The sequence below is a fragment of the Pleurodeles waltl genome, chromosome 11 (assembly GCF_031143425.1).
Source record: "Pleurodeles waltl isolate 20211129_DDA chromosome 11, aPleWal1.hap1.20221129, whole genome shotgun sequence".
NCBI classification, from domain to species: domain Eukaryota; kingdom Metazoa; phylum Chordata; class Amphibia; order Caudata; family Salamandridae; genus Pleurodeles; species Pleurodeles waltl.
The window spans coordinates 803,588,927-803,616,571 of record NC_090450.1 but is presented as its reverse complement, the minus strand read 5'-3'; the positions used below and the strand labels follow the sequence as shown (position 1 = coordinate 803,616,571).

The following is a 27,645-nucleotide window of genomic DNA, read 5'->3' as shown; positions in this document are numbered from 1 at the left end:
AAAACTGTTCCTGCACCCAGTGGTGATTTAATTGATAATTTTTCCGGGTACAATAACTAAAGGTCTTAAGGCTTTGAGATTCAAAGAGTCAAAGTAAATAACGAAGATCAAGAGTAGTTATTTTAAGACCCTCAAGAAGTTATCTAAGAATTCACAAGTAGTAGTCAGAGGATCTGACAAAGGGGGCAATATTGTGATTTGGCCGATGGAGGAATATATGGAGAAAGCTTATAGACAGTTAAATGATACAATCTGTTATGAGAGAATAGACATGAAATATGTGGAAAGCATAAAAATACAAATTTGATATGGAATTACAGCAATGGAAAGATAAATGTTTAATTACTGATGACGAATACAGATTTTTACAGGTTGATCATCCTAAATTACCTGTATTTTATCGGATACCCAAAATACACAAGGATGCAGTCAAACCCCCCGGGAGACCTATAGTTTCAAGTAGAGGAAGTCTCTTTGAACCCTTATCTCAATACATGGACAGGTTTCTATTCCCACTAGTTTGTACCTTGTCATCTTATTTGAAGGACAGTACGGATTTCCTGAAAAGGATTTTTGATGTCAGTTGGGAGGCAGACTTTCTTCTGATGACGCTAGACGTGACAGCTTTGTATACTAGCATACCCCATGACTTGGGCATTAATGCCATCGAACATTTCATGAGAGCCAGACCGATTAGGTTTTTTCAACACAGTAAAATGTTAATGAATATGATTCACTGGTGCCTCCGACACAATATGTTTTTTTTCAACAACGAAATATTTGAACAAAAGTGCGGAACAGCGATGGGAACCTGTTTCGCACCAAGCTATGCCAAGTTGTATATGGGGTGGTGGGAGGACCGGTATTAAACAACCCTCCTTTAGATCAGTGGAATTAACACATTATGATGTGGCTTAGATACATAGACGATATTTTTGTTATTTGGAAAGGCAATATCACGACTGCAGTACAATTTCTACATGATGTTAATATCAATGATTGTAATTTGAAATTTACAGGCAAAGTGCATTCCACTGAAATTGAATTCCTGGATGTGAAAGTGGTGATAGAGAACAACAAAGTAGATACAACGGTGTTTAGAAAGCCAACTGCTGGGAATAGCATTTTACATGCTACCAGTTCTCATCCGCAACCACTGAAAGATAGTATTCCCTTTGGTGAAATACTGAGAGCTAAAAGAATATGTAGCACTAAGAACAAGTTTAAAGGAGTGTAGGGAGAAATGATGAAGAGGTTGCAGGACAGGGGTTACTCAGACACAACACTAGAAAAAGCAAGCAGAAAAGTGGAACCCCCGACCAGAGAGGCTTTGTTATTCTCTACATTTGACAATACAAGCAAGAAGAACAAAGGGGGGAGAGGTGACAACATAGTGAGGTTTATCACCACATTCAATGTTGCACATATGCAAGTGCGAAATTTACTGCAAAAACACTGGCATATGTTAAGGAGTGACCCAGTGATAGGAAAAGATCTAGCAAAGAGACCTCAGGTAACTTTTAGAAGAGGGAAATCTATGAAATACTTTTTAGTCAAGAGCGATATAAGACAGCAAAGCAGTCAGACAACATGGCTTAACATACAGGATGGCTTCTACAAATGTTTGAGATGTAATGCCTGTAGAAATTGTGAAAATGTTAAGATTTTATCCATCGGTAATAGGACGGTACATACCATCAAAGGGAGGTACACGTGTAAAAGTGATTACGTAATTTACATTCTCAAATGTAGCTGTCCCAAATTATACGTAGGGAGTACGAAGCTCCAGGTACATAAAAGAATCCTACAACATTTAAGAGCTATCTCTAACAGGGATGACACATATCCGGTGTCTAGACATGTGCACGATTCTCACGGAGGGAGATTAAATGAGTTAAGTTATAGTGTAATTGATGGAATTTCCAAAGAGAGTAGGGGTGGAGACCGGGAGAAGAGTTTAGGGAAGCTAGAGTCAAGGTACATACTATCCTTAGATACCAAGGAACCTAAAGGATTAAATAGTAGTGAAGAGTTACACATTCATCTCCACTAATGTATGAAATAAGTGGAAATGTCAGTAACCCTGACGATCAAGAGTTAATAATAGACATTATGGATGGGATAAGGTTTCATACAAAAAATGTGTTGTCACCAACCAGTATATAATTCTGATTAGCCATGTCGAACGGGATGATTTGATTGTAACTACTGTATTGTCACTTACAGTGAATATATAGTGCTATACTTGACAGTTTCCATCCAAGTCCCAATGATGCTCAGAAGTAGGCAAATATTGCAGTTCCATTTATCCCTATTGAGCAAAAATTAAATGTAGTGAGTTATAATTCACGGTAACAACAGCAGGAGTAACAATAGTTAAAATATTGGCTTATGTTCGTAGGACAATTGAAAATACCATCATGTTGAACTCTGAATTTTATCTCTATTGTCATTGTTGTATGAAGTTTAGGCTGTTTTCTCAAGTATAAACGAAGGATGAATATAAATGTAAGATTTACAAAATATTTTTTCAATTACATGAATTTTTCAAAGTAATATAGCCGAAGGATGACTCTGTAAGCAATTTAAGAATTAATTTTATTGTATTGGTGCTTGGGTAATTTGTAATGGGATCACATGAGTTAAAAACGAAACCAAAATGGCGAGCAACAAGCTGACAAATGCGGTAACGCCAAAACGTGTCCTTGTGCAAATAAATCTTGCTAAACTATTATGCCCCTGGAGCGCCGTCCTTCCTTATGGTAGGAAGAAAGTGCGGGGATATATATATATACATATATATATATATACGCAAGTTAAGTGAGCACCCGAACAAGGGGGTACAGGTCGAAAGTGGGCTAATGTTCTATCCCACTTCCAACATAAATTTGTGCATCCAATCAGGAAGAAAATTGAACAGCACTCCCAAGGTTGTCACCCAAACTATTTTTTAATGCCAATTCCGGGCAGTTTACTTCCTAATCATTTCGGCGTGACACAGGCCTTGATCATGGCTAATCCGATATGTACATAAATAAAAATACATGTGTATATAAACATATAATGTCTACTGGTAGTTATAGTTTCTATAGAAAAAGCATTTTTTGACTTAGCTATATCTTTGGCGCCATTTGACAAATCTACATTAAATGTTCCATAAAATGTGTTGAGTTGGGTCTTGTTGTGCATGGAAAGTTTCGCAATGTTCTGTAAAGCAGAGGAGAGAAAAGGGTGGGGGTAAAAAAAAGTGCATTTCCCATGTTAATACCCACAGGGATTTTAGACATGACAGCAGCCCGAACCGCTGGATGGAATTACACCAAATCTGGGAGAAAGGTAGCTCTAGGTCCAGAAAGCGCCTTTTTAACAAATTTGGTGTAAATCCATTCAATGGTGTTTGAGATATTAAATGAAAAACTAATTTGTACATAAAGAGGCGCAAACACACTGCGAATCCTCCCGATCTTGTGCAGAGATAGGTTTGGCTGCCAAAACTTCAACCAGGAAGTGATGGCAGCCATTTAAAAACAAACAGAATAAAAAAGAAAAGGGGGCAGGGCACTTTTACCCTAACTCCCTGGCATTGGTTCGGGGGTCCCCCTTGGATCCCATCATTGCAAAAAAGCATTTTTTATGAAATTCACAGTAAAATTTGTGAATATATACAAATTTAGCTGTGAATTATTTTTAAAAAGCAAGCGTGGTCTCCTCCGCTTGCTTTTAATTTTTTCCCTTGCGTGGGCCAGGTCCCGGGGGCATACTTTTTTAAAATAATAAGTAGAGGGCCCACCTGTCCACCCCCTTCTAGGGCTGTGAAAAGCTCCGGAGACCACCACCTCTCTGGGGTAACATATTAAAATCAATAGGATGGGGTCCTGCAGACCCCCCAGGCCCTGGGGACCACCACGTCCCCAGGCTATATTTAAAAAATATGTGGGCCACGTGGATCCCCCCTGGACCCAGGGAACACCACCTTCCTGAGCCAACATAATTTAAAAGAATACGGGGGCACATGGAACCCCTGGGGACCACCACCTCCTCTGGGCTAAATTTTAAGATTATACCGAGGGCACCGCAGACCCCTTTCAGACTCTGGGGACTACAATAAAATGTACTGAAGGGGGCCCAAGCCACCCCCTCCTTGAGGCCAAATATATTTTTTTTTAAAGAAGAGCGGGGCCACGCAGCCCCTGTGCTGGAGCATTATGTGTCCCTGGGGACCGCCAACCCCAGGGCTGGCTTATGCGACCTCCTGAGGTGCCCATCCGCCGGAGGTAGCTTTTTGCTTTTGCTTGGCGGGAGCTGTGATAGCTCCCACTAACCAAAAGCAAACACTCCACTTCCAGCAAGCAGGAGCTTTAAAATTGTTCCTGCATGCTGCATGTTTCCATAGAAAAAGTGTTTTTTGACTTGCCTATATCTTTGGCACTGTTTGACGAATCTTCACAAAATTTTCCAAAAAAAGTGTTGCAGTGACTCTTGTTGTGCATGGAAAGTTTTTGGTGATCCGTTAAGTGGGGGCTGAGATAAAGATGGCTTAAAAAAACGTTGCATTTCCCATGTTAATTCCTATGGGAATCTTTAGACACGACTACAGGCCGAACCACTGGACGGAATTACACCAAATTTAGTAGAAAGCTAGCTGTCAGTATGCAGATTACGCTTTTGCTTATTTGGTGTGAATCTGTTCAGTAGTTTTTGAGATACTAAAGGGAAAATACATTTGTATGTCTCTGGCCACAAATAATTTGCGAAATTCGTGAATTTTTCATGAATATGCATGTAAAAAGAAGTGTTGCAATTGGCTGACCACAGCCTGACTACAAAGTTGCGACTGCCATTTTATTTCATGGGACACGGTCCCGGGGGTGATAATCAAAATTGAAAGTGGCGTAAGGCATCAGGGTGAAGGTACCCTGACCACATGGGTGTGACATAGGTGTGTTTTAGGTGCAAATTATGGGTTTAAAATAATTTTGCGTCACCATGCGCCATATTTGTGAAAATCTGCAAATTTTTGCAAATATGGAAAAATTGGAAATAAATACCACAGTCTCATTCATACACTAATTCATTCACTCATACATGCACCCAGAGACTCATTCGTCAACTCACACACCCACTCAGACACTTATGCACCCCCTTGCACCTATTAAGACTTACATACCTACTTTCAGACCCACTCAAACACTCACGCACCCACTCACAGATCCACTGACAGAGACAGGCCCTGTGGCCAACCTGCACTGCCCACAGTGAAAGGACATGCGTGGCTTGTGGTTGGGTGGTTATAAGGTCTTGGCTGCAAGGCCTGGCTGCAGGCCAGGCCTTGCGACCAACCCCCGCTGCGCACCGCCAAAGTGCATGCGCTGCGGGGGGGTTGAATAACATATAATAATTAAAATTGCTTTACGTTAAAAAAAACATTGAAATTCACTGAAAGAAAATGAAGGTTACAGGGACGTTATAGTTAGGTTCTGAATTTATTTGTACAAAACCATAGATATCCAGCAGTTATAGTTAGAGTTATTTTAAGTAACAATAACTCGCGCCCTTGGGTAATTATACCTTGCACTTTCGCCATGCACAACTAATTACTCCACATATTATATCATTGATGAGGTCTTGGATGGCATCTTTGATACTATCACTGCAACATTTGCAATCAATTATTGCTAAGAAATCTGCATGGCAATGGAGCAAGTCATAGTTACCTTAGGGCGCGAGTTATAGTTACTTATAAGAACTCTAACTATAACTGCTGAATTTCTATGGTTTTGTAGGACTAAATTCAGAACCTAACTATAACGTCCCTGTAACCTTTGTTTTGTCAATGAACATATATATATATATATATATATACATTATTATATATATATATATCTTACTTTTTAGCACAATAATTAGGAGTCAATAATGTAGCAATATACCTATACCTACCTAGCAGCAAAGTTTGCATGCCAATATTGTCTGGAAACAGATCCAGTCCCATTAAAGTGAAGGACTGGTACAACTTTTTCTGTGACAAATCAATATCATTTCCCATTGTGTAAACAAATAAGTAATTAAATGATGTCTGCACCTGCCTTCCGCATTACCTCCTATCTGCTACTCTCTCTGCGCCCCTCCAGTGGGATGCTCCCCATGGTCATACATGTGCCTCGTTGCCGTGCAGACACATTATGATTCCTGCACATCATAAACCTAACAATTAAGTTGCTTCTCTCCCTCATCCTGCCTGTTCAAAATGATAGTCATATTCCCTGAGCAGGAAAACGATTATGCTATGCCTCGCTGTTAAAAAAATTGCTTTATAACCGCTGCACAGTGTTCTGAAATAGCTCACACTACAGGAACTCTTAAATAAAATAACTAAAAGCAAATGCCTAACTGGGACCAAGGGAGTAAGATGCACTGAGTGAAATGGAATGGGTTTGTCAGTCAACACTAGCTCCAGTGTAACTTACAGTATTGTGACCATAACAAACTGCAGATTTGTTATCGCCGTCATATATGTTCATATATTTTTGTTATACGCAATAGAGGTATTTTTATATTCTGAGTTTTGAAACTCCATACGTTACAATCAATGTTCAGTGAAATGTGAAAGTGGCACAGGACATAAAGGTTACTACGTGGTCACTGGTGATTAAAGATAGGGTTTAAATTAACTGTGCTTTCTAATATTGTAGTTACACTAAGGCATACCCAGTTACATCTCACGCGACATCCGTGTCCCGTGTACATGATAAAGCCAATATGGAAAACACCTCAAAAGTTCTACAATATATTCTAGTGATCCATAAACTCTAAGTGGTGTCTATGTGAGGACACAATTGAAAAGAAAGAGGTTTCGAAAAACGCCATACTAAAAAACTAGTTGAGGATGCTGGGGTTTCCGGAGAGAGAACAGGGAAACAGTCCATGCCTTTCCGTGGCCAGCTGGTTGGTGGAGGTAATGGATCTGGACCAAGAAAAGTTAGGATCTACCTTGACAAGTGTCATAGGACCAAGATACATATATTCCTTGAAATGCCAGAAGTATTCGAGACAATTCTAAAAGTGGTGAAAACTAAGAGAGCCATTCAGTACAAAAGCCACAATAGTCTGATGTTCCAAAACACAGCACCAGATACTGAAGGGAGAGAGGATCCCTGAACTAGACCAAATATTAAAATATGGGCACAGAGCATCAAATCAGGGCTTTTCCAACACGTGAAAATCATGTGACCTGTGGTCAAAAGTACTGGTACCCTGTGGAGTAACCTGTACAATATCAAGCATGAGTCTAGTGCAGGTAAAATCATCTAAAATGAGGCTGTACACCTTGGGTCTCTTCTATTGCTTTATGAATTTCTCTTCTACCAGTGGTCTCTCAATGCCTTTCTTTCAGTTTGGAAAATACTTGTGTTTTTCTCTTATTTTACCAACGTGGACTTCCGTCACCCTCCAGCATTGCGGTCAGTGTGACACTGCACCAAGATTATATACTTGATGTTTTAGGGTTTTTTAGGTTTTGTTCAAACCTATTGTAACAGTGTCATTATCTGTTTACAAAAGCATTCAATAAAGAATAAATAATAAAAGTATTTAATAACAAAGGCAAAAATTGTGTTATTTTCGGTAATTTGGGATTTATTATATACTTTTTAGACTTGTTCTTGAGTACTTACCGAAATACCACAGTTTTATGGTTCTCAAAGGTTTTACTACTCATTTATAATTCAAGTTTCACTTTGCTGTTCTGAGTAGTTTGGTGAATTTGAAAATTGTAAAAATTACGGATGATTGTAAGTGCTTTTTCTGCAAAGTTTACATTTTTGTGGTTCTGGGGCAGAGATGCAGTAAACGACCACCGAACAAGCAGCTTCCGGATTTGTACACTGTACAACGAATGATCATACCTGTGGAAGTTGCCACCTCAATAAAAAATTTGGAACTGTGATACCTAACCTTTTACTCACGATGAAGAGCATTTGTGTATAATGAATATTTGATCTATGGTGGGTTATTTGAAACATTTTTACATTTTGATAATTCTTAACGAAGGACATTATTTTATATTTGTAGGCAAAAAAGAATGTATTTTGGTAGTTTGATGAGTCACAGACAGCAAAAAAAACGCACAAACCATGTCACATGAGTTATCCCATGGAATCAGTCCTAAAGTCGAATAAGCTGGACACATCTGCATGCATGAAATACAAAAAACACTCAAAATCTTCAGTCTTATGTAGTTCACCCAAGGTGTTGCTCGTCAGTAAATATACTTTCTCAATTCATCTGGTTTCCAAAAGACCTCATGACCTAGATTTACTGCCAAGTATAGATTGACACTGTCAAATTTGGTGCTGTGTCCATGGACCTTTCTAAAGGCAAATTGACACAACGCTGTGCACTAGTATGCATCATGTGACCATCCACGCAAAATATGAGTATACTCCCACAAATCTCCTTCCTCTGAGTGTTAAATTTCAGCACCTGTACAGATACACCCAAGCAAGTCAGTCTAACGAGACAGGGTGACATTACCATCAAAAAGCAGAAACTTAGTCATTTTGAATGATCAACAGTGCCAATTCTTTTCCAGCAGTTATAGATAATGTGGCTTCATTCAGAAGGCAGGCTTTGCCTATCTAGAATCCCTATGTGGAAAGGAGCAAGTGTTCCAGTGAGATTATCTCTGCCTTTGGTAAAAGAGAAGACTATTCGATGCATGGTTAGATACTCCATACTCACTGCTGTTTCCAGTGTTTGACCATTGCAGAAGACACGAGTGAAAGGATCTGATGTTCCGGAAATATCTCGTGGGGCAAGGTCTCTAGTAAGAAAGGGATACAAAAGGACATGCAGGCATCAATTACAATGGTAGGATAGCCCAGAGAGGCCCAGTCCAACTTCTCATAACATTGTCACAGCCACATGAACGTAATGCACTTTCCCCTCCAGAAAACTAAGACCAGAGCTCATCCCAATACTCCCATCCCAACATGCAATATTTATGTATGAGTGTGAAGCAACAGAGCACTTTACAAATAAATATGATCCACAGCACAACAACCGGCGCAGTATAGGACATAACAAAACAGGCCTTGATTAGTCTAGAAGGTGTAGTCTATGGGCGTGGATCGTCATGCCTTTTCTGATCATTAAAAGATCTAGCTTTAGTATTATGTATTCTGAGATCAGAGTCTACAATCTAGGGTCTCTTGGATGGAGAAATACTTTTTTGCTTTTTTTGTTTAAGAATTTCCAAGCCAGTGGAATTTGATTTTGGTGTTATCTATGCCTCCTGTGGCCTGGTAACTGTTATTAGGTAGGTCCACTATCATAACAGTGAACCAAACAGCCACATCTCCATTCCATCTCATTCTATCTTCACCATCACCGGTTAAATTCTACAATGCAGGCAGTGAACTGTAGATCCATCCCACTGTACCTTCAATTAACCATCCACAGATACATACTGCATTGATTGATCAATGTATAGATCCACCCCCATCCTATCAGAAGTGATGTATTCCTTACTCCCATGGCTTGAGTGACAAATTCATCTGCCATCACAGATTACCATCCACAGCTCCATTCACAGCCCTACGCCATCACAGTTCTAACGCACCCTGTCATCGCAGTGACAACCTCATAACTTTACTCCATCTTGTCACCAAGTGCACAGCTTTATCTTAAATCAGTAAACAGTTGCTCTATTCACCCCTACCATCACAAATCCACTGCACACCTTCACTCCAATCTGACATCACAGTACCCATCTGCAGCTCTATCCCATCATGCCATCACAGTGAAACATGCACAGCTCCATTTCACCACTCCATCCTCCCTGGTGATCCCCCCAGGCCCATCTCTACAGGCCATGCCAAGTGACAGAGCTACACAGTTATTCCCATATAAGGTAAAGAATGCTACCAAGAACCTCTGGTGAGATATGCTATGACAGATTACACAAGCGTTCCAATATTTCAAGAACGTTATTAAATACGAAACAAAGTACCACAATAGCCACTCATTTTGGGAGCTGGTGACTTCTGCCATTGTGTTTGATTTACCAGTGCAATCCATAGATGATATTCAGAAAGAAAGGAGGGCAAACTACATAAGTAGTCTTATGGGTAAATAAAACAATGTCATCCAAGTGACTGGTCAAAGGGTGATCGTAAAACTTAAATGTTCCCATGCTATGTGCCCCCGTGTTTTCTTCATATTTAATTAAACAGTTTGCAGATTAACTCACATTTCAAGACAACTGGTCATAGCATGGTATAAAAATAGTGCCCTGGATCCCATCTTCAAAAAAGGGAAAAACGAGTCCACTCGCAATGCCGACTCTTATAAGAAGGGATTATTCTAATATGCGTGATTCTTGCCTAAGGGCAGATAAGAGCATGTTATTGCTTAACTTCAGACAGGCTACCATAAGAATTAATCCATATTACCCAACTGTGGCAAAACTTGCCATACTGAATTTTTCAGTACTTATGAATTGTGCATTCATAGATTGCTAAGAGGCCCTCGAGTGATCCATACTAGTCGCGTGCAGGAACATTTTATGTGCCAGGGCAGACATAGGGGGTCATTATGATCCCCGGTGGTTCAGCCCGCCATGCCGGCGGCAGGTAAAAAGACCGCCACCAGCATGGCGGGCTGAACCGCCATATAACGTACACATGGAGGGCCGCCATAGGAGTCCCTCCTCCACTGCCAGGCTGCCTCCGACAGGCAGCCTGACGGTGGAAGGAATCATCATCCGACAGGGCAGCGCTGCTGCCCCTCGGATAATGATCCCTAGAGCCACCAGCCTTTCCCTGGTGGGTTCCCCCGCCAGGGAAAGGCTGGCGGAAGGGGTGCTCCGGGCCCCCCGGGGGCTGCACTGCCCATGCACTTGGCATGAGCAGTGCAGGGGCTCCTGTGCAGTGCCCCGGGCAGTGATCTGTGAGACGGGTGCAGCTGCACCCGCCGCACAGAGGCATTGACGGCGGCTCCATGTGGAGCCACCAGCAATGTCCCGGCCCAGCAAAATGTTCTATATGCGTCCAGCAGAGTCCCAGGGGGGCTGGCGGTCAGTTAAATGACTGCCAGCCTGAACACGGCGGTAAACACCGCCGTGTTCACAATGAGGGCCATAGTCTTCTACAGTCTATGGTTCACAACCTCTACATTTTATGTTCCAAATTTGTCAACCATGATTTAAGGATAAAGAAAATGTGCTAATGGTGGGGCTTTGTGGGAAACGTGATGATTTCTCACACTAAAGCAGGTCTACTAAAATCATTTGTTTCTCTCCAGATGTATTATTGAGTTAATCAAATAGCCAAATATAAAATAAGAATGTAATTTGGTAACAAAGGGAGAGCTAATGATTGCTTCTTGGTGGTCAAAAACGGGGACGTGTCATGTCTTATATAGTCATATACAAATCATTTTGGATAACTCATTTGGGTGAGACAGTTCTCAAAGTGAAAAACTTTGGCCGAGGGTACAATGGGTAACACCCCATTATTACAAGTCCTATAGGTGCGCAATAATGGTGAGAGGTGGGAAGTGAATGAGGGTGAGAACACCAACTCCCTATGTGTTCATTCTCTATGAATTGTGTAGAGAATTTGTTCAGATTAAAGAATACTGGGTTGTATAACAAAATATTGAAAAAAAAAATATTGCGATACACAAACATCGGGAAATAAACGGGACCCAAAATATCAGGCATGCATACTTAGCATTTAACCTACAAAAATATAAAAACAAAAATAATGTGGACCAGAATATCATCAAAAAACACCTGAGTACACAAAATTCACTATATATAGCGATACAATTAATTTAATTAGAAATTAAAGTTTAAAATAATAATATAATTACAAAGAAATAAAAATATTGAAAACTTATAAATTAGAATTAAACATAATTTAAAAAGTATTTAAAACATTTAAAATAAATTACATTACAAATATTAACAATAAGAAAAATGTCAGATTTACTATTCCTACTCCAATATAAGCAATACTAGAGAATGTGTTAGACCTTGTAAGTGTCAGATTACTATTCTATCATCCAAGTAAGCACTAGTAGAGAAAGTGTCAGATTTATGAACGGCATCTGATTTACTACTCTCCCTCCAACCTAAGCAAAAGTAGGATAAGTGCTATACTTTGGAAGGGACAGATTTATTATTTCCACTCCAACATAAGCAAAGGCAGGGAAAGTGTTGGACTTTGAAGGTGTGAGATTTACCTGGCTCACTGACTGCGCTGACAGAATAAGGATAAGAATAAGGAGCACAAAATATCCACCAAGCAAGCCCCCTGGTACACCAAGGACCTCAAGACAGCCAAGTGTCACTGCAAGCACCTCGAGTGAAGGTCATGCACCAACAAAGACCCAGCCGACAGAACCGCTTACAAATCAGCACTCAAACTATACCACCAGCAACTACATGAGACAAATAAAAAATCCCTGGCATCACACATCAAAGCCAATGACAGCAAGGATCTCTTCTGCATAGTCAAGGAATTCACCAACCCCACAACGGTGACAAGCAACATCTCTACCTCTCAGGACCTATACGACAGCCTTGCAGATTTCTTCCATGACAAAATTTACAAAATCTACAGAAACGTCAGGCTTTAACTCAAGCACGAAGATTTTTTCAATGGCCATACCTCATACACACATGACCATCCCAAGGCTAATCACCTGAAACAACTTCACCACTCAGGACACCATCATGGTCATGAAATCCATCCACGCGGGGCCCCATCCGACCCATACCCCGACTACATCTTCAACCTATGAGCATTCAGAAGCAGACTTGAACTTTCCACCCTACTCAACTCCTTATTGGATTCTGCCACCTTCCCAGAAGACTGTAAGCACGCAGAAATATAACCGCTGCTGAAGAAAGCTTCAATGGATCACAACAAACTCAGCAACTACAGATCCATCTCACTTCTCCTTTTTCCAGCCAAAGTCATTGAAAAAGCCATCAACCAACAACTCACCATCTACCGGGAACATTATCACCTTCTGGATGACTCCCAATCTGGATTCTGCACAACCACAGCACCGAGACAGCCCTAATCGTGGCCACAGATGACATCTGGGCCATCCTCGACAAAGGAGAGACAGCCACCCTTATCCTCCTTGATCGCTCAGCGGCTTACGACATTGTCTCCCTCCACATGCTCATCACCAGACTTCACAACATAGGCATCCAAGGAGCCGACCTCAGATGGATCACCTCCTTACTCATGAACAGAACAAAGTGAGTCAACATTCCACCCTTCACCTCCAAACCTAAATCAATCATTTGTGGAGCCCCTCCAGGCTCATCACTCAGCTCCGCCCTCTTCAACATCTACATGTCCACCTCTTACCAACATAGTCAGATCCCATGGACTCAACACTGTATCCTACGCCAATGACACGCAACTTATCCTCTCCCTCTCTGTAAACTCCTCCATCGCCAGAAGCAACTTCCATCAATGCATGACCAACGTCGCCAATTGGATGAGGGATAAGTTCCTCAAGTTCAACACAGAAGTCTTGATCTTCAGCAATGACAACTCCCCTTGGGACGCCTCCTGGAGGCCCACAGAACTTGGTGCCCTCTCCAACTGCAGCTGAGCACACCAGGAACCTCTGTAACATTCTGTACAGCAAACTTGCCATGAAATCCCAAATCAATGCAGTGTCATCCTCTTACTTCTTCATCCTGTGCATGTTACATAAGGTCTTCGAGTGGCTTCCCCAAAACGTGAGACACACTATCACCAAAGCCCTCTTCACCCGTCAACTGGTCTACAGAAACAACCTCTATGTGGGAATCAAGGCCCACCTAGATCAAAGACTACAGACCATCCAGAACACCACAGCAAGACTCATTCTAGATTTCCTTGTCGCACTCACATCACCCCTCCACCTCAAAAAACTTGACTGGCTCCTGGTTCGGAATACCAGTTCTAGCTCCTCACCCACACATTCAAGACCCTGCACGGCTTCGGACCCGCCTACATTAACCACCACCCAAGATTTCACATACTCTCCAGACACCTCTGCTCCACCTCCATTGCACTGGCCCATATCCACACATATAACACAGCAGAACAGGAAGACCCTCATTCTCCTAACTCGTAGCCAAAGCCTTGAATGACACCCCGCTGCAATTCACGTCCTCCTCTACTCTACAGGAGTTCCATGGAATGCTGAAAACCCGGTTCTTCATCTGAGACCCTGCCAGTGCCTGGGCACCCTCATGGATGAATAGTTGCGTTCCACAAGTCGACTGATTGATTGATTGACTATTCCACACCAATCTAAGCAACAGTAGGGGAAGTGCTGACTTTGGAAGAATCAAATTTTAAAATCCCACTCCCACCTGAACAACAATAGGGAATGTTTTGAATTTGGAGGATCAGATTTACCATTTCCACTTTAATGGTAGCAACCGAAAGTAAAGTGTTGGACTTAGAAAGAGTTGGATTTACTATTCACATTCCAATCGGCTCAACAACTGGGAAAGATTTGAACTAGTCAACTTTACTTTTCCCACTCCAGCCTGAGCCACAGGAGGGAAATGCTAAAATGCAAAGGGTCAGACTTACTATTTCTACTCCAATGTAAGTAACTATAGGGAAAGTTTTAGACTTTGAAGGAGTCAGATGTACTATTCCCATTCCAATCTGAGCAAGAATAAAGAACATTTTGAACTTTAGAGGAGACAAATTTACTCTTCCCCCCCCTTCAGCCGGAGCAACGGTAGGAAACTGTTACAATTTAGTGGGTCAAATTTACCATTTCTTCTCCAATGTGTCAAAAACAGGTCATTTTTACTATTCCAATTCAAATCTGAGCAACAGCAGGCAAAGTTATGCACTTTGGAGGAGTCAAATATACTATTCTCAACCCAACATAAGCAAAAGTAGGGAAAGTGTTAGACATTGGAGGGATCAGATGTATCATTGCCTCTCCAACCTGAGCAACAGTAGAGGAAATGTTGGACTTTGGATGGTCAAATTAACTATTCCCACTCCAACGTATGCATTAGTAGAGAAAGTGTTAGAAATTGGAGGTGCCAGATTAACTATTACCCCTACAACTCTAGCAACAGTTAGGAAAATGTTGGATTTTAGAATGTCAAATTTACTATTCCCACTCCAATGTAAGCAATAGTAGATAAAGTATTACACTTTGGAGGGGATCAGATTTATTATTCCCACTTCAGAGTAAAAATGGTAGAGAAAGTGCTAGACTTCGAAGGTCTCAGATTTACTATTCTCACTGACTCCAAATCTAACTACCACTAGCAACAGTGCAGGGCTTTGGAGGGATCATATTTACTATCCCTACTCCATAATAAATAAAAGTGGACTTTGGAGGGGTCATAAATCTTATTCCCAAACCAATCTGAGCAACATCAGGGAAAATGTTGTAATGAGTAGAAGTCAAATTAACTATTCTCACACCAACATAAGCTAATGCTGGAAACGTGTTTGACCTTGGAGGGATCAGATTTACTATTCCCACTCCAACCTGAGCAACACTAGGGAAATTTTGAGATTTGGAGGATCAAATTTACTATTTCTACTCCAATGTAAGCAACAGCAGAGAAAGTGCTAGACGTTGGAGTGGGCAGATTTACTATTAGCACTGCAATGTGAGTGGCAGTAGGGGACTCTGGAGGAGGCAAATGTACTATTTCCACTCTAATATAAGAAATATTAGGGAAGTGCTGGACTCTGGGGGGGGGGGGAGTGGTCAGTTTTATTATTCCCACTCCAATGTAAGCAAAAGTGGGGAAACTGTTGGACTCTGGCTAGGTCAAATTCACTATACTCGCTCCAATCTAAGCAATAGTAGGGTAAGTGTTGGAATTTAAAGGGGTTAGATCCACTATTCCCAATCCAACATTTTTTTAAATAAAACATTTAAATACAGGCCAAAAAATGAAACATTTAAAATAATGATTTTATTAATTAAATATAAAACAAATACACATGCACGAATGCCAATGGCATCAGAGGCTGCACTAGTGAGGCAGATGAAGGAGCTGAGGCCTTAAAACTATGAAACATCCTCTTAGCAAACACAAAACGCATCAAAAACTACACAGAATTTCAGGAAGTCAATAAAGAAAGGCAACAGTGGTCATATTGTAGTTGTATATCCATTGTGCATATGATGTATCAGCCTTCCAAGTTAATGAAGTAGATTTGTTATCCTATGCAGAGATACATTACGTCCTTTGAAAGAGCTGAATAGCAATGTTGAAGTGGTACCACTAACCTGTGTCAGCAGACTACATAACAGATGGCCACAAAACTCAACATTATTGTTAGTTGTAAGGCAGAGTGTCAACCTGCATGATGTTCTATTTACTTACTTTATTGTTTTGGATAGTGATGGCTTATGACAAAAACAGGTCATTTTTCATACCCGGTATTAGACAAGTCAGGGTTTGCATTTGCATTAAGCAGCAACAGCCAAACATCTGCAGCTTTGAGCACTTTCTCTGATGTGCATCTGTTACAGAGGGGCAGGGAACAAAGTATTGTTCTTCATGGGGTCCTGTCTTTTTTAAGAAGACAGGGACTGACTTTTGGGAAACGGAAAGCATAGCCCATCCCCTTCTCCCCCCACCGGAAAATGCTTGCTTTCAGGATTGATTTAAATGTCAGCAAATGTGGCTGGCTTCTCAGGTCTGGTCAAAGACAGTTCCAAAGTTGACTATGTATGATCCTGATAGTTCACCATTAATGTGTCTTACAAGAAAACTTGGATTGACCAATCATTGAAATAATTACAGTATTAACGTTTTGCAGGTACTCAGCCCCAGCCTTTTGCTATGTAGGATCAGTAGATTGTACAGAGAAGTTTGAAAGTAATTCTCCTGGACTTTGGGAGGCAATGAAATGCCTTGGGAAGTGGATATATGTGATCAAACTACTTCAGGTAAAGCAAAGTCTAGTCATTTGGCTTTGCATCTATTGTACTTTGAGGATGTCTTCATGTGTGCTTCTGCATTAATTCCATTGTAGTAGTAAAATACAAGAGCACTGATGTGTTCAATCCGTTGAGGGCTGATGGTTTGACAATTGTGACCTGATGTGCAAATGAAACATTTTTGTTTTTTTAGTGTCTGGGCTGGGGAAGGGGAACGTTCTTTGAACAACCGGCTATTTTTAACATGTTTCAGTAGTCAGGATTTTAGTTTGGTCCAATTCAAGTGAAGAAGGTTCTCAGTCAACCATTTGTGGATGTGTTCAAGGAAGATATTTTACTTGGGTTTCTTGGTCTTGGCTTCACCCAGTTGGAGGTGAACTTGTAATATGAAATAAGGTAACACATCTCAAATATTAAATGTTATATTAGTAAATCAAATAAAACCATAACCATACATTCAATTCTCAAGCTTAGTTTATATTTTGAGCTAGAGACACAGCATAAAGCCCAGTATTTGTTCCAAATTTACATAATTATTTGAAAAGGTACTGTTACAGAGACAAGAAAATCATCTCAAGAGTAACATGGTAATATCTATGTTAGAGTTGGTAGTGTCAATTGTCCATAATCTTTCATTCATGAGTCCATATTAACCCTGTTCTTCTTTACCTGGTACAAGGTAGATCCAGATGAAGAGTTGGAAGATCACAAATGTTTAGCTGACATATGTTTAATTCTCCTTGGAACTTTTTCAGAGATTATAAATGCTATATCAAGAACTAATCCAAGTAGCCAAGCTTTGAATGATCGATAATGTGTTGAAGTAGCTAGTGGAAATAACACTCATTGATTGGTAAAGTTGTAACTGAATTAGACAGGCTACTATTCCAAGCACACACATACCATATGCTTGGCTTTTGCCGTCATTTAGGGAGAAGAGCAGACTTTTGATGTCACCAATTGCGTTTTTCATGCCTCAGCTAAGTCTGACACCACATTTTCTGTGGTGTAATAGGTTGTTAGCTGCAATTTACTCTTGTAGCTTGAGTCTTTGCCAGAAACATATCAAATGTTTTAAAAGATCATTGGTTTGAGTTGCAGTTTATATGATTTGATCTAAGTAGTGCACCTTTTCACTATATGGACAGCCTTTTGGTAAATTCTCAAAAGAGCTTTGCACGTTCCTTGGTCAGAAGCATCTTAAGTTTTATGCCAGAGGCACTACAGTTTATGGCAGTGTGATTTCATGTTGACTAGAATAACTTGCAAGTATCCTTGTTGACTGGCTTAGGATTGATAGGCTGCATAGGACTAAGATGTCGTGTCTGGTGGTATTAATTTTGAAAATGTTGGGTAGGGGCAGTATCAGGAAAGTAAGTTGGGTAGAGCATATTAAACATTTCAAGGAATACTGTAGTAGGGTCCTTAAGGTATAACCATTTTGGAGTTCTGGTATTTGCAAGCAGGCTCCATCATACAGGCATTCAGGCAGTGGGTTGACATCATTGTGACTGCTATCTCCAGGGAACTCAGGACACATGCCAAAGACAGAATAAGGGTGATGTCCAGCAATATAGGCTGAGTCTAAGAATTCTTGGGCAAGCTCTGGTAAATCTAGATTTCCTGTAACTTTGATGAATTGATTGTTACTCAAAATGCCCACCCAAAGGTTAACATAACCTAACAAAAGAAATGTTTATGACAGGGCTTAAGTGGACTGGGTCACATCTTTGATCTCCATAAGGAATGCTGGTATCTTAGTTTTTGATATATTAGGATCAGGATAAAGGATATATTGGAGCCTGGTCATAAGTGTGCAACAGAGAGTAGTTGGATTTTTATTCTTCCCAACAAGTCAACGATTCATTCATGATAGCCAAACTTCTGCCAGTGTTTGTGTTCCTCATTAATATGTTCTATAAGTGCAAGAAAGGCGAATAAGTAGGAGGTCCTAAACATTGCATACAAACCAACTTTCTGTGGCCCTGAGTATAGAACACTCCTCATCCTCAATCAGGCCTGTGTGTTTGGCCGTGGGATAAGCCTTTTCAAGTCCAATTTTGAGTGGATGCCATTTGAAATAAGGTGCCTGAGATGTGGTGAACCGAGTGAGTTCATCTCAGTTTGGAGGACATGAGCTTGAAGATTAAAATCAGTTGACCCTCCACCTTTTCATTCACTCTCAATTTTCAAAATGGCTTCCTGGCCAAGCACTGCACAGAAAGTCTGAAAGATGTGCAAAATGGGCCAGACAAATCACTTTCTGATGACCGTGGAGTGGATTGGTTGTTCTGCTCATCAGCTCCGTCAACAATCAATAGTCCAACGAGGGCTGACCATCACTATGATGTTATGTCCCTGAAGCGGATGGGTTGCCAGAACCCAGCTTAAGTTCCACTAGTAGGGAATCTATAGTCCCCTCATCACTTAATGAAGTGGGGGAACCCGGACGCTTGCAAGGGAGTGTGAGCCATTACTTTGTTGCCATTCACCTGCCTGCCAAATCTTAAATGAGGCTATATTATCTTAATAGCCAAATTATACATGAACACTTGATAGTTCTTCTAGAATTTACATTATACTGAGATCCAATAAGATGACATAAAGGATCAAAATAGTCTATGTTCTGTCCCGACCTTCATCAAGCTAAACTCATTAGTAACTTGAAAATACCCGCTGTGACAATTGTCAAACTGTATATTTCTTTTAAGTGTTTCACGTTTCGGGGCCTCCACTACGAATATGTAGGCCCTTTGTGAATTAGGCCCTCTGTCTTTTACAGTGCAGGCTGTACTGGCCTGCACTTCAAAAGGAGGAGTAGGGTCAGAGATCCCCTAGGAAGTGGGTTCAGTGAGTGACTACACCTGCTTGCAAGGAGATGGCTGAGGGTCCATGAGACATCGATGCCCACCTTTCAATGGGTGCTCACTGATTGGGTGCCACCTCTTTGTGGAGTCCTGTCAGTATGCCTCCTGATGGCCTCTTTGCCTTTGTGCCCGCATCCATGGTACAATGTGAGCGCAGTGGAATATTGTTCCTCTCATTTGTATGAGGACACACCCTTATGCAAATGAGGGACTGGCACATTAAGATAGCACCATCCGCATTATAGAAGGGGGGCCGCACAAGTGCCTGCAACCCTTTCTATAAAAGCCAAAAAACAAAGATACACATGCCTGTTGCACCCCAAGGGCACTCTATATAATACGACTCCCGATGTTGCAGAACTGGGCTCTAATGACATATGTCTGTTTATTGTAATGAATGAGGTCTTGTCTTGAGTGTGTGTGTTAGAAATGGGGTTTCTGGCTGGCTAGGACATACACCTAAGCCAGGCAGAACCCACCCACTCTACTCAGGATAACCCCTGCTCATCCCCTTGGTAGCTTGGCACGAGCAGTCAGGCCTAACCCAAAGGCAATGTGTAAAGCGATTGCACAACACACACAACACACGTGGCGCACTATCCCCACCACAAGGGAAACACAACGCCAAGTTATATAAAAATAAACTGTATTGTACACCACATCATTAGACCAAACACAACAAGTCAATACTACCCTGTTACACAAGCAAATGTCAAAATATTACTCAATTACTAGTACTGTGCAAAAACCAGCAGTAGTCACAAAAAACACATACATTACTGGTTATCTTGCAACAGAAGTAGTAGTCAGGTTGTCATTGTCATAAATGCACAGGTCACACTAAACATACCATCATGAAGGTATGGGCATAATTATGAATGCACATGAGGTGAAACATTCCCCAATAAACATATGTCAGAATGAACATATTATCATAAATGCTAAGACATGATCATAAAGGTACCTGCGCTTACGTTATACAAGGGGTGGTAATCCTGGACTCATATGTGGAACATAGGAACTCCTATGCTGCTATTATCAGAGGTATGGTGGTCCAGGACACACGTGTCATACCCTAGGAGCTCCTCCAGTCCAAGTGGAGAACGTGCAGAAATAAGGGCGGCAGGAATCTCTTCTGCGGGTCGGCACCCGGGCCCGATATCTATGATGCCAAAAAGGAGGATGTTACCACAGGAGATAGGTTCTACTTGCGTTGCCAGCAGGAGACCTGTCTTGGTCCCCGCGCTCCATTCTTGAGGGCCGGTCAACCCCGGTGTCTACCCACTGAGGAGGGGAAGAAAGGAACAACACGCCAGCCGCCCGTGAACCTATGGTGCGGCTCTCGTTAGAGCCGCAGCTGCGTTCACCCCAGCCGGGGCCTTCCTGTGCCACGGGGGCACTCCTCCTGTACTCATGTGCCCTGGGGACAACTTCATGAGCGCGTCTCGGCAGTGCTATCCCCACAGCTTTGGATGGGCACACACTGTCGCACTTCTGGCATTCGGGGACAGGGACTCATGCAGCGCTTCTCTCATGATGGGGCTGCAGACAGAACAGCGCCCGGGACAACAAGTAACAAGGAGTGCTTCTCATGCACTCAGCATGGCCACCACAGAGCACTCTCCAGGTGTTTCCTCATGAAATAAAGCTCTCCTCCAATCTCTTAAGAAAAATAACTGGGAAAGCGATCCTTTGCGTGTGAGTCACTACCACCTACACAGGACCGGGGGCACACCACCCCACCCCTGGAGACAGCAGAATGGGGGCTCTGGGCAGCAGGGCCCCTGCATTCAGGCCAGCACAAGGTTCAAGAAGCAGTGGCAGTCCCTCTCAATGACCTAGCAGGTCATAGGTCAGCACAACAGCAGCAGTCCCAATGCGGTTTCTGGCGAGTCCTGCCAGCAGCATCCTGTGTCCAGGTCAGTCACAAAATTGCTCTAAAATTGTAGGGGAAAACCCCCTATACTTATACTCATTTTGCACAGCCTTCACAAAAGGGGAGAAGGGGTTTCAACCAGTCCTAACTGGTTCTAGGAATGTTCCCTCTCTCCTGCAGCACAGGGTCCAGACATCAGTGGGGGTAAATGAGCCCACTGTGTGAGGCAGGGCACAGCCTTTACAAATGCAGGTGTGCCCCGCCTCTCCCTCTCTCAGCCTAGGAAGACCATTCAATATGCAGATGCACTTCTGTGACACCTCTGCCCTCCCTGTGTACAGGCTGTCTGAAAGTTATGCACAAAGGCCAGCTGTCACTCTGCCCAGACGTGGATTGGAGTCAAGCTGCAAAACACCAGAGTCCTAAGCACAGAGAAATGCCCACTTTCTAGAAGTGGTATTTCTATAATGGTAATAAAAAAAATCCACCTACACCAGTAAGCAGCATTTCTCACTATCATTACAACCATATCAAACATGCCTAAGCTACCACTCATAGATCAGACAATACTACCTAGACATAAGGCAGGGCATTTCCATGGCAATCCAATGAGCAAGGCAGCACTCACACCAGTGAGAAACCAAAATAGGCTGTTTTTCACTACCAGGGCAGGCCACACAACCAGGCACATGTCCTGCCTTTTACATACATAGTACCCTGCCCATTGGGCCTGCTAGGGCCTACCTTAGGGTTGATTTACCTGTAGTAAAGGGGAGTTCCAGGCATGGCAAGTAAATGTAGATGCCAGGTCCCTGTGGCATTAAACTGTGCATGCAGGCCCTGTGCTAGCAGGCCTGAGACATGTTTGAAAGGCTACTTCTGCGGGTGGCGCAAACTGCACTGCAAGCCCACTAGTAGTATTTAATTTACAGACTCTGGGTATAGGGATACCACTGTACAGGGGACTTACAGGTAAACTAAATGTGCCAATCAGGTGTAAGCCAGTCAACAAGTTTAGAAGGGAAAGCACATGCACTTTAGCACTGATCATCAGTTGTAAAGTGCCTAGAGTCCTAACGTCAGCAAAAAGGGTCAGGAAAAATAGGAAGGCAAACAGTTTGGGGATGACCCTATAAATAGGGCCAGGTCCAACAGTGTGCATTGCAGTTTATTCTATGTCTAAGTGCATGGGAGGTCAGAGATCGTTATGATGGAAGGATGAGCTGTGCTGTGTATGAGGAGTTGCCCGTAAGTGAAAAAGGTACAAAGCTGGCAGAATATTTAGGCTTAAAAAATATGTCTTACGTGTATCTGCTAGCCTGAAAGATGTAAATAAAGAAAATGCAAATACTTATTAAACACGGTCGTGAATTTTCATAGTGAAGTCCAGCAACCTGAGCACTACACTGAAATATTGTTATGATTAATACTGAAATTGAATCAGATGTCAAACAACACCTTTTGGAGAAACGGGATATCTGCGCTCTTGTTCACTTCAACCATCATGTTACCATGGTTTCCACAAGGATATCATTGGCATAAAATCCCTGGTGCTGCTCTCCTCTGACGTCATGGTGAATCATAACAGTACTGTTTTAGCGCTATGTCTCCGTTATCACGTTACATTTCTACCTTCCCCATTGCTCCATCTGGGTAGAGGCAAAAACTGAGTTTTGGCTCTACCCACACCTCCACACAGAAGGTGACAACACTACCCACATTTTCACACAACATCCTATTAAACTGACTGCACCTCCACAGCATGCTCACTTCTGAGCCCTAGCCTTCCACACGGTCTACCCAATCTGAATATACTGCCCACACCTCCACATCTATCAATATCACAGTGTTAACATTTCCATGACTTGTTATATCTACAGCCACACTTTGACACCCTCTCCTATCATTCGGCTAAGTCTGTTGTAACACAATGGCCACACATCCAAACTAGCACACTGCACACTGATAATTGTATCTCACTGCCCACAGCTTCACTCTGTCCTATTGTGCAGCCCATTCCTTTCGGCAACAAATACTACCGCAATGCTTACATAATTAAATTGTGTTGTAGCTTACTGCTCACACTTTCTCACCGATTCCTTCCACAGTTCCCACACATTCACACCCAACCCTGCCACACTGTCAACTCTTTAACAACCAGCACTTTGAGATCTAGGCCTATCACATTTCTGGCACTTCCACACCCTCTCATTTCCCACTGCCCACACTTTCACTCACAACCTTCCACACTGTCCACACGTCATGCCCAATTTTACCACACTGCCCAGATCCAATCTTACCACAGCGCCCGCACTTCCACCTGCAAAGAACATCACAGAGCTAGAATTTTTGCACCCACTCTTCACTTGATACCTGCTGGGAATTTAATCACACTGCCCTTTCTCCACCTCCATCCCACCCAATAAGAATTGTCATGTAGGAATGAGACGCAAGGCAAGACCTTGTGGAGGCAGCTCTGTTCAATCCCTCGCCCCTCCTCCTCTTTCATTTTCCACCCACTTGTCAGTGGACCACTATGTTGCTAAGCGCTCGGCCTCGTTGCTAGGCTACCACCATGCCGTTTTAAGCTGGTACTCAACACATTTTCTCTTTTCTCTTTTGTGTTCACTAATCGAGAGTAAAACGACCCCAGTGTTTTACTGTAGAATCGGTATGCTGAAGAGACACCAAGGTGTGTGTATGATTATAACACCCGCAGAGGAGGAGTGTGTAACAGCGCAAGCCGTGCTAAAGTGAAAGTGATAAACACAGAACAGGTGATGTCAGTGTCACACCCGGAGTAGATGAGCTGTCAGTGGAGGTTTCAGTGTAATGAAAGCCTCAATGCAAGGGCTATGCGTGTTCAAGGTGTGTCATTATATGTGAAATCACAAGAGGAGGGTGGGCAGTAAATGGTAAGCCATGGTGCAGAGGGTGTCCGTGTTGTGACATTAACAGTGGAAGTTGAGTCACTTAGTATGAAGACGAAAATGCAGAGGGATTGCCTGTGTAAAGCCCACACAATATGTGTTGAAAACACAGGATGTGTAGCAGTGTGCAAGAGAGATGACAGTGTGTGGAGGCACACATGGCAGACAGTAGGGTCCAGACATACTAAACACTGGTCCAAAATACTAGTTTCGATTTGCGACCAGTATTTTTGCAAGCAGTGTTGTGTTTTGCAAACCGAGCTATGTACTAACTGTTTGCTATATACTGAATCATAGTGAGTCACAATTGAACCTACTTCATTTTGCAACCCACTATGATTTGCTTCCATCACAGGAATGGTGGCCTGCTGAGGTCAGGAGACTACAATGTCTCCGATTGCTTTTAAATAAAGAAATCATTTATTTAATGCAGCTCATTTTCCGCAAACACGGTTTAAAAAGAAAAGTTCCCGGTTTACCCGGAGGCAGTGTTCCGTGGAATGTAAAAACCTTTTTTTGTACATTCGTGAAGAAAAAGGGAACCGGTACCTCTTGTGAATAAGGGCCAGATGCAGGAAACGATTAGCGAGTCGCAAACGGCAAAAATTGCCGTTTGCGACTCGCTAATCGCATTTCCCTATTGCAGTCGGGACCGACTCGCAATATGTATTTCAGAATCGCAAATAGGAAGGGGTGTTCCCTTCCTATTTGCGATTCGGAGTGGCATGCAATACCATTTGCGACCACATATGCGGTCGCAAATGGTATCGCAGTTACCATCCACTTCAAGTGGATAGTAACCCACTCGCAAATTGGAAGGGGTCCCCATGAGACCCCTTCCCCTTTGCGAATGGACCCAAAACAATTTTTTCAGGCAGGTAGTGGTCCAAAGGACCACTACCTGCCTTGAAAAAATACCGAAACTAAAGGTTTCGTTTTTTTTTTTTTAAGTGCAGCTCGTTTTCCTTTAAGGAAAACGGGCTACACTTAAAAAAAAAAAAAACTGCTTTATTGATAAAGCAGTCACGAACATGGAGGTCTGCTGACGACAGCAGGCTTCCATGTTTGCGAGTGCTTAGACTCGCTATGGGGCCGCAATTTGCGACCCACCTCATTAATATTAATGAGGTGGGTCATTGCGACCCCATAGCGACTCGCAGACGGTGTCTGAGACACCGTCCTGCATACCAATTTGCGAGTTGCAAATTGCGAGTCGCAGGGACTCGCAATTTGCAAGTCGCAAATTGGCATTTTCCTACATCTGGCCCTAAGTTACAAACAATGTTTTTGCGATCGGATTTCCTTCCCGAAACATTGATACATAGCATATCAATTTGGTATTTGGAAGGTATGTCTACAGCAAGCCCTTTCTAAATACAGAGTTGGTATCTATTTCTAAACACAAATAGGGATTTGAAAAGACTATTCAAAATCACTAATGTATTTAGCACATAAGATAAAAAGTTTTAGATTTCGCAAACCCTCAGATTTACAGATTCAGAGGGATTGTGAACACTAAAATCCTTTGTACATCTGACCATAAGTGTGTAGGTGTGTTATTCAGAAGAGAGGTTGTAAGTTTATATATGTGAGTCAGTGAATCTGCATTTGCTTATGTGTATCTCTGTGTGTATGCCTCAGACACCCAAAATTCAGGAGATGTTATGTTTGTCCATGAGGCCACCAAGAAGCCGGAATATGTGAGAGACATTCAAAAGTGTCCACTTCGGTTACAGAGGAAATATTTTAATGCGTGGAGAAGAACCGCAAAAAACATGTACAGAGATACACCATGAGTCGAATTAACCAAAACCTGTGCAACCTCTCATTGGGTGCACCCAATATACACCACAGCTTTGTGCCAGGCTTTAAACAAAAAAACAGATGCCCTTGCAACATTTGCACTAAGACCCCCATCAAGAGTGGCCCAATGTTTGATGAAATATTTATCACATCTTATAAAATCCAACTCCTCTGGGGTCTGAATTTATCAAGTGTGTTAAATAGCACCTATTTTATCTTTCTGAGTTACCACATGCGCATTTTAGTGCTTTGCAAAGCAACTCCACATGTTCTATTAATTATAGAATATTTTCCACCGGATACATTTTGTGAGTTTCTGGCCCGAGCGTGGTGTTGGTCGCAAAACTTATAATTCTTGTATGTGTGGTGACAGAACTTACTACACATATCAGAGTTACCCGGCTCACTCGCAAGGAGGGCTTAACTCTCTAAGTGAACCACTACACAATTCCCTTGTACGAAAGAGAGAGAGACAGAGAGAGAGACAGAGAGAGAGAGAGAGAGAGAGGGATAGAGAGAGAGAGAGAGGAAAATAGTTCAAAGTGGAGCTGTGTTTTTTAGAAGGAAGCCTGCCAGGTCCTTGAGTATGGCCCAGAGGCTCCAAGGGTGAGTTATTTTACTGACTGCAGCTACCCATCTGGCAATGCGTCATTTGTGAAAACAAATAATAATAACTGTTAGGACTCCCGTCAGAAGGCCACTGCAGCTGGCTTCACCCATTGCCCCTACCAGCACTATCAATGACAGTACCAATACATCTTCACACTCCTACAAGTGTGAAGATTCAGAATATTCTAGGCCCCTAAAAGCTATAAAAATTGCTTCAGCAGCAGGTATTAGTCATTTTAATGTATATTGAATTGGTAAACAACTGTTTTTGTGCTCATCTCTAAATCAAACACCAACATGCGGCAGACTGTCAAAAGTGCTAGTGCTGACAACTAAGTGCCAGTGTTAAGCACCGGAAAACACTGGCTAAAATTAAGCACTGCCTTCTGCAAGCCTTTAAGATCCCATTCAGTGGCTGGGGTGGCAGGTGCACCTTCCTGGACACTAATGGGGTGTGCTAACCACTGCACTACCCCAGTCTGCCCCAGACATGCCAGCAGAGAAATACAGTCTGTGGGACCAGGACACCATAACTGTCCACTACCTCTAATGTGGTGTCCCGGAGAGCTTTTTAGCTTAAGCACTTGTGTTGGTAATATGGTGCAGG

General features: G+C 42.2%; 1 protein-coding gene across 2 annotated transcripts in view; it reads right to left on the bottom strand.

The window, feature by feature from the left end:
• RASAL1 (RAS protein activator like 1) overlaps positions 1 to 27,645 on the bottom strand; it is a 658,663-nt gene that overhangs the window by 381,138 nt on the left and 249,880 nt on the right. For both annotated transcript variants that reach the window (XM_069214557.1, XM_069214558.1), the window contains exon 6: positions 8,740 to 8,821. In XM_069214557.1, coding sequence (XP_069070658.1) covers positions 8,740 to 8,821 — 82 coding nt within the window. The remainder of the gene's footprint in view (positions 1 to 8,739; positions 8,822 to 27,645) is intronic.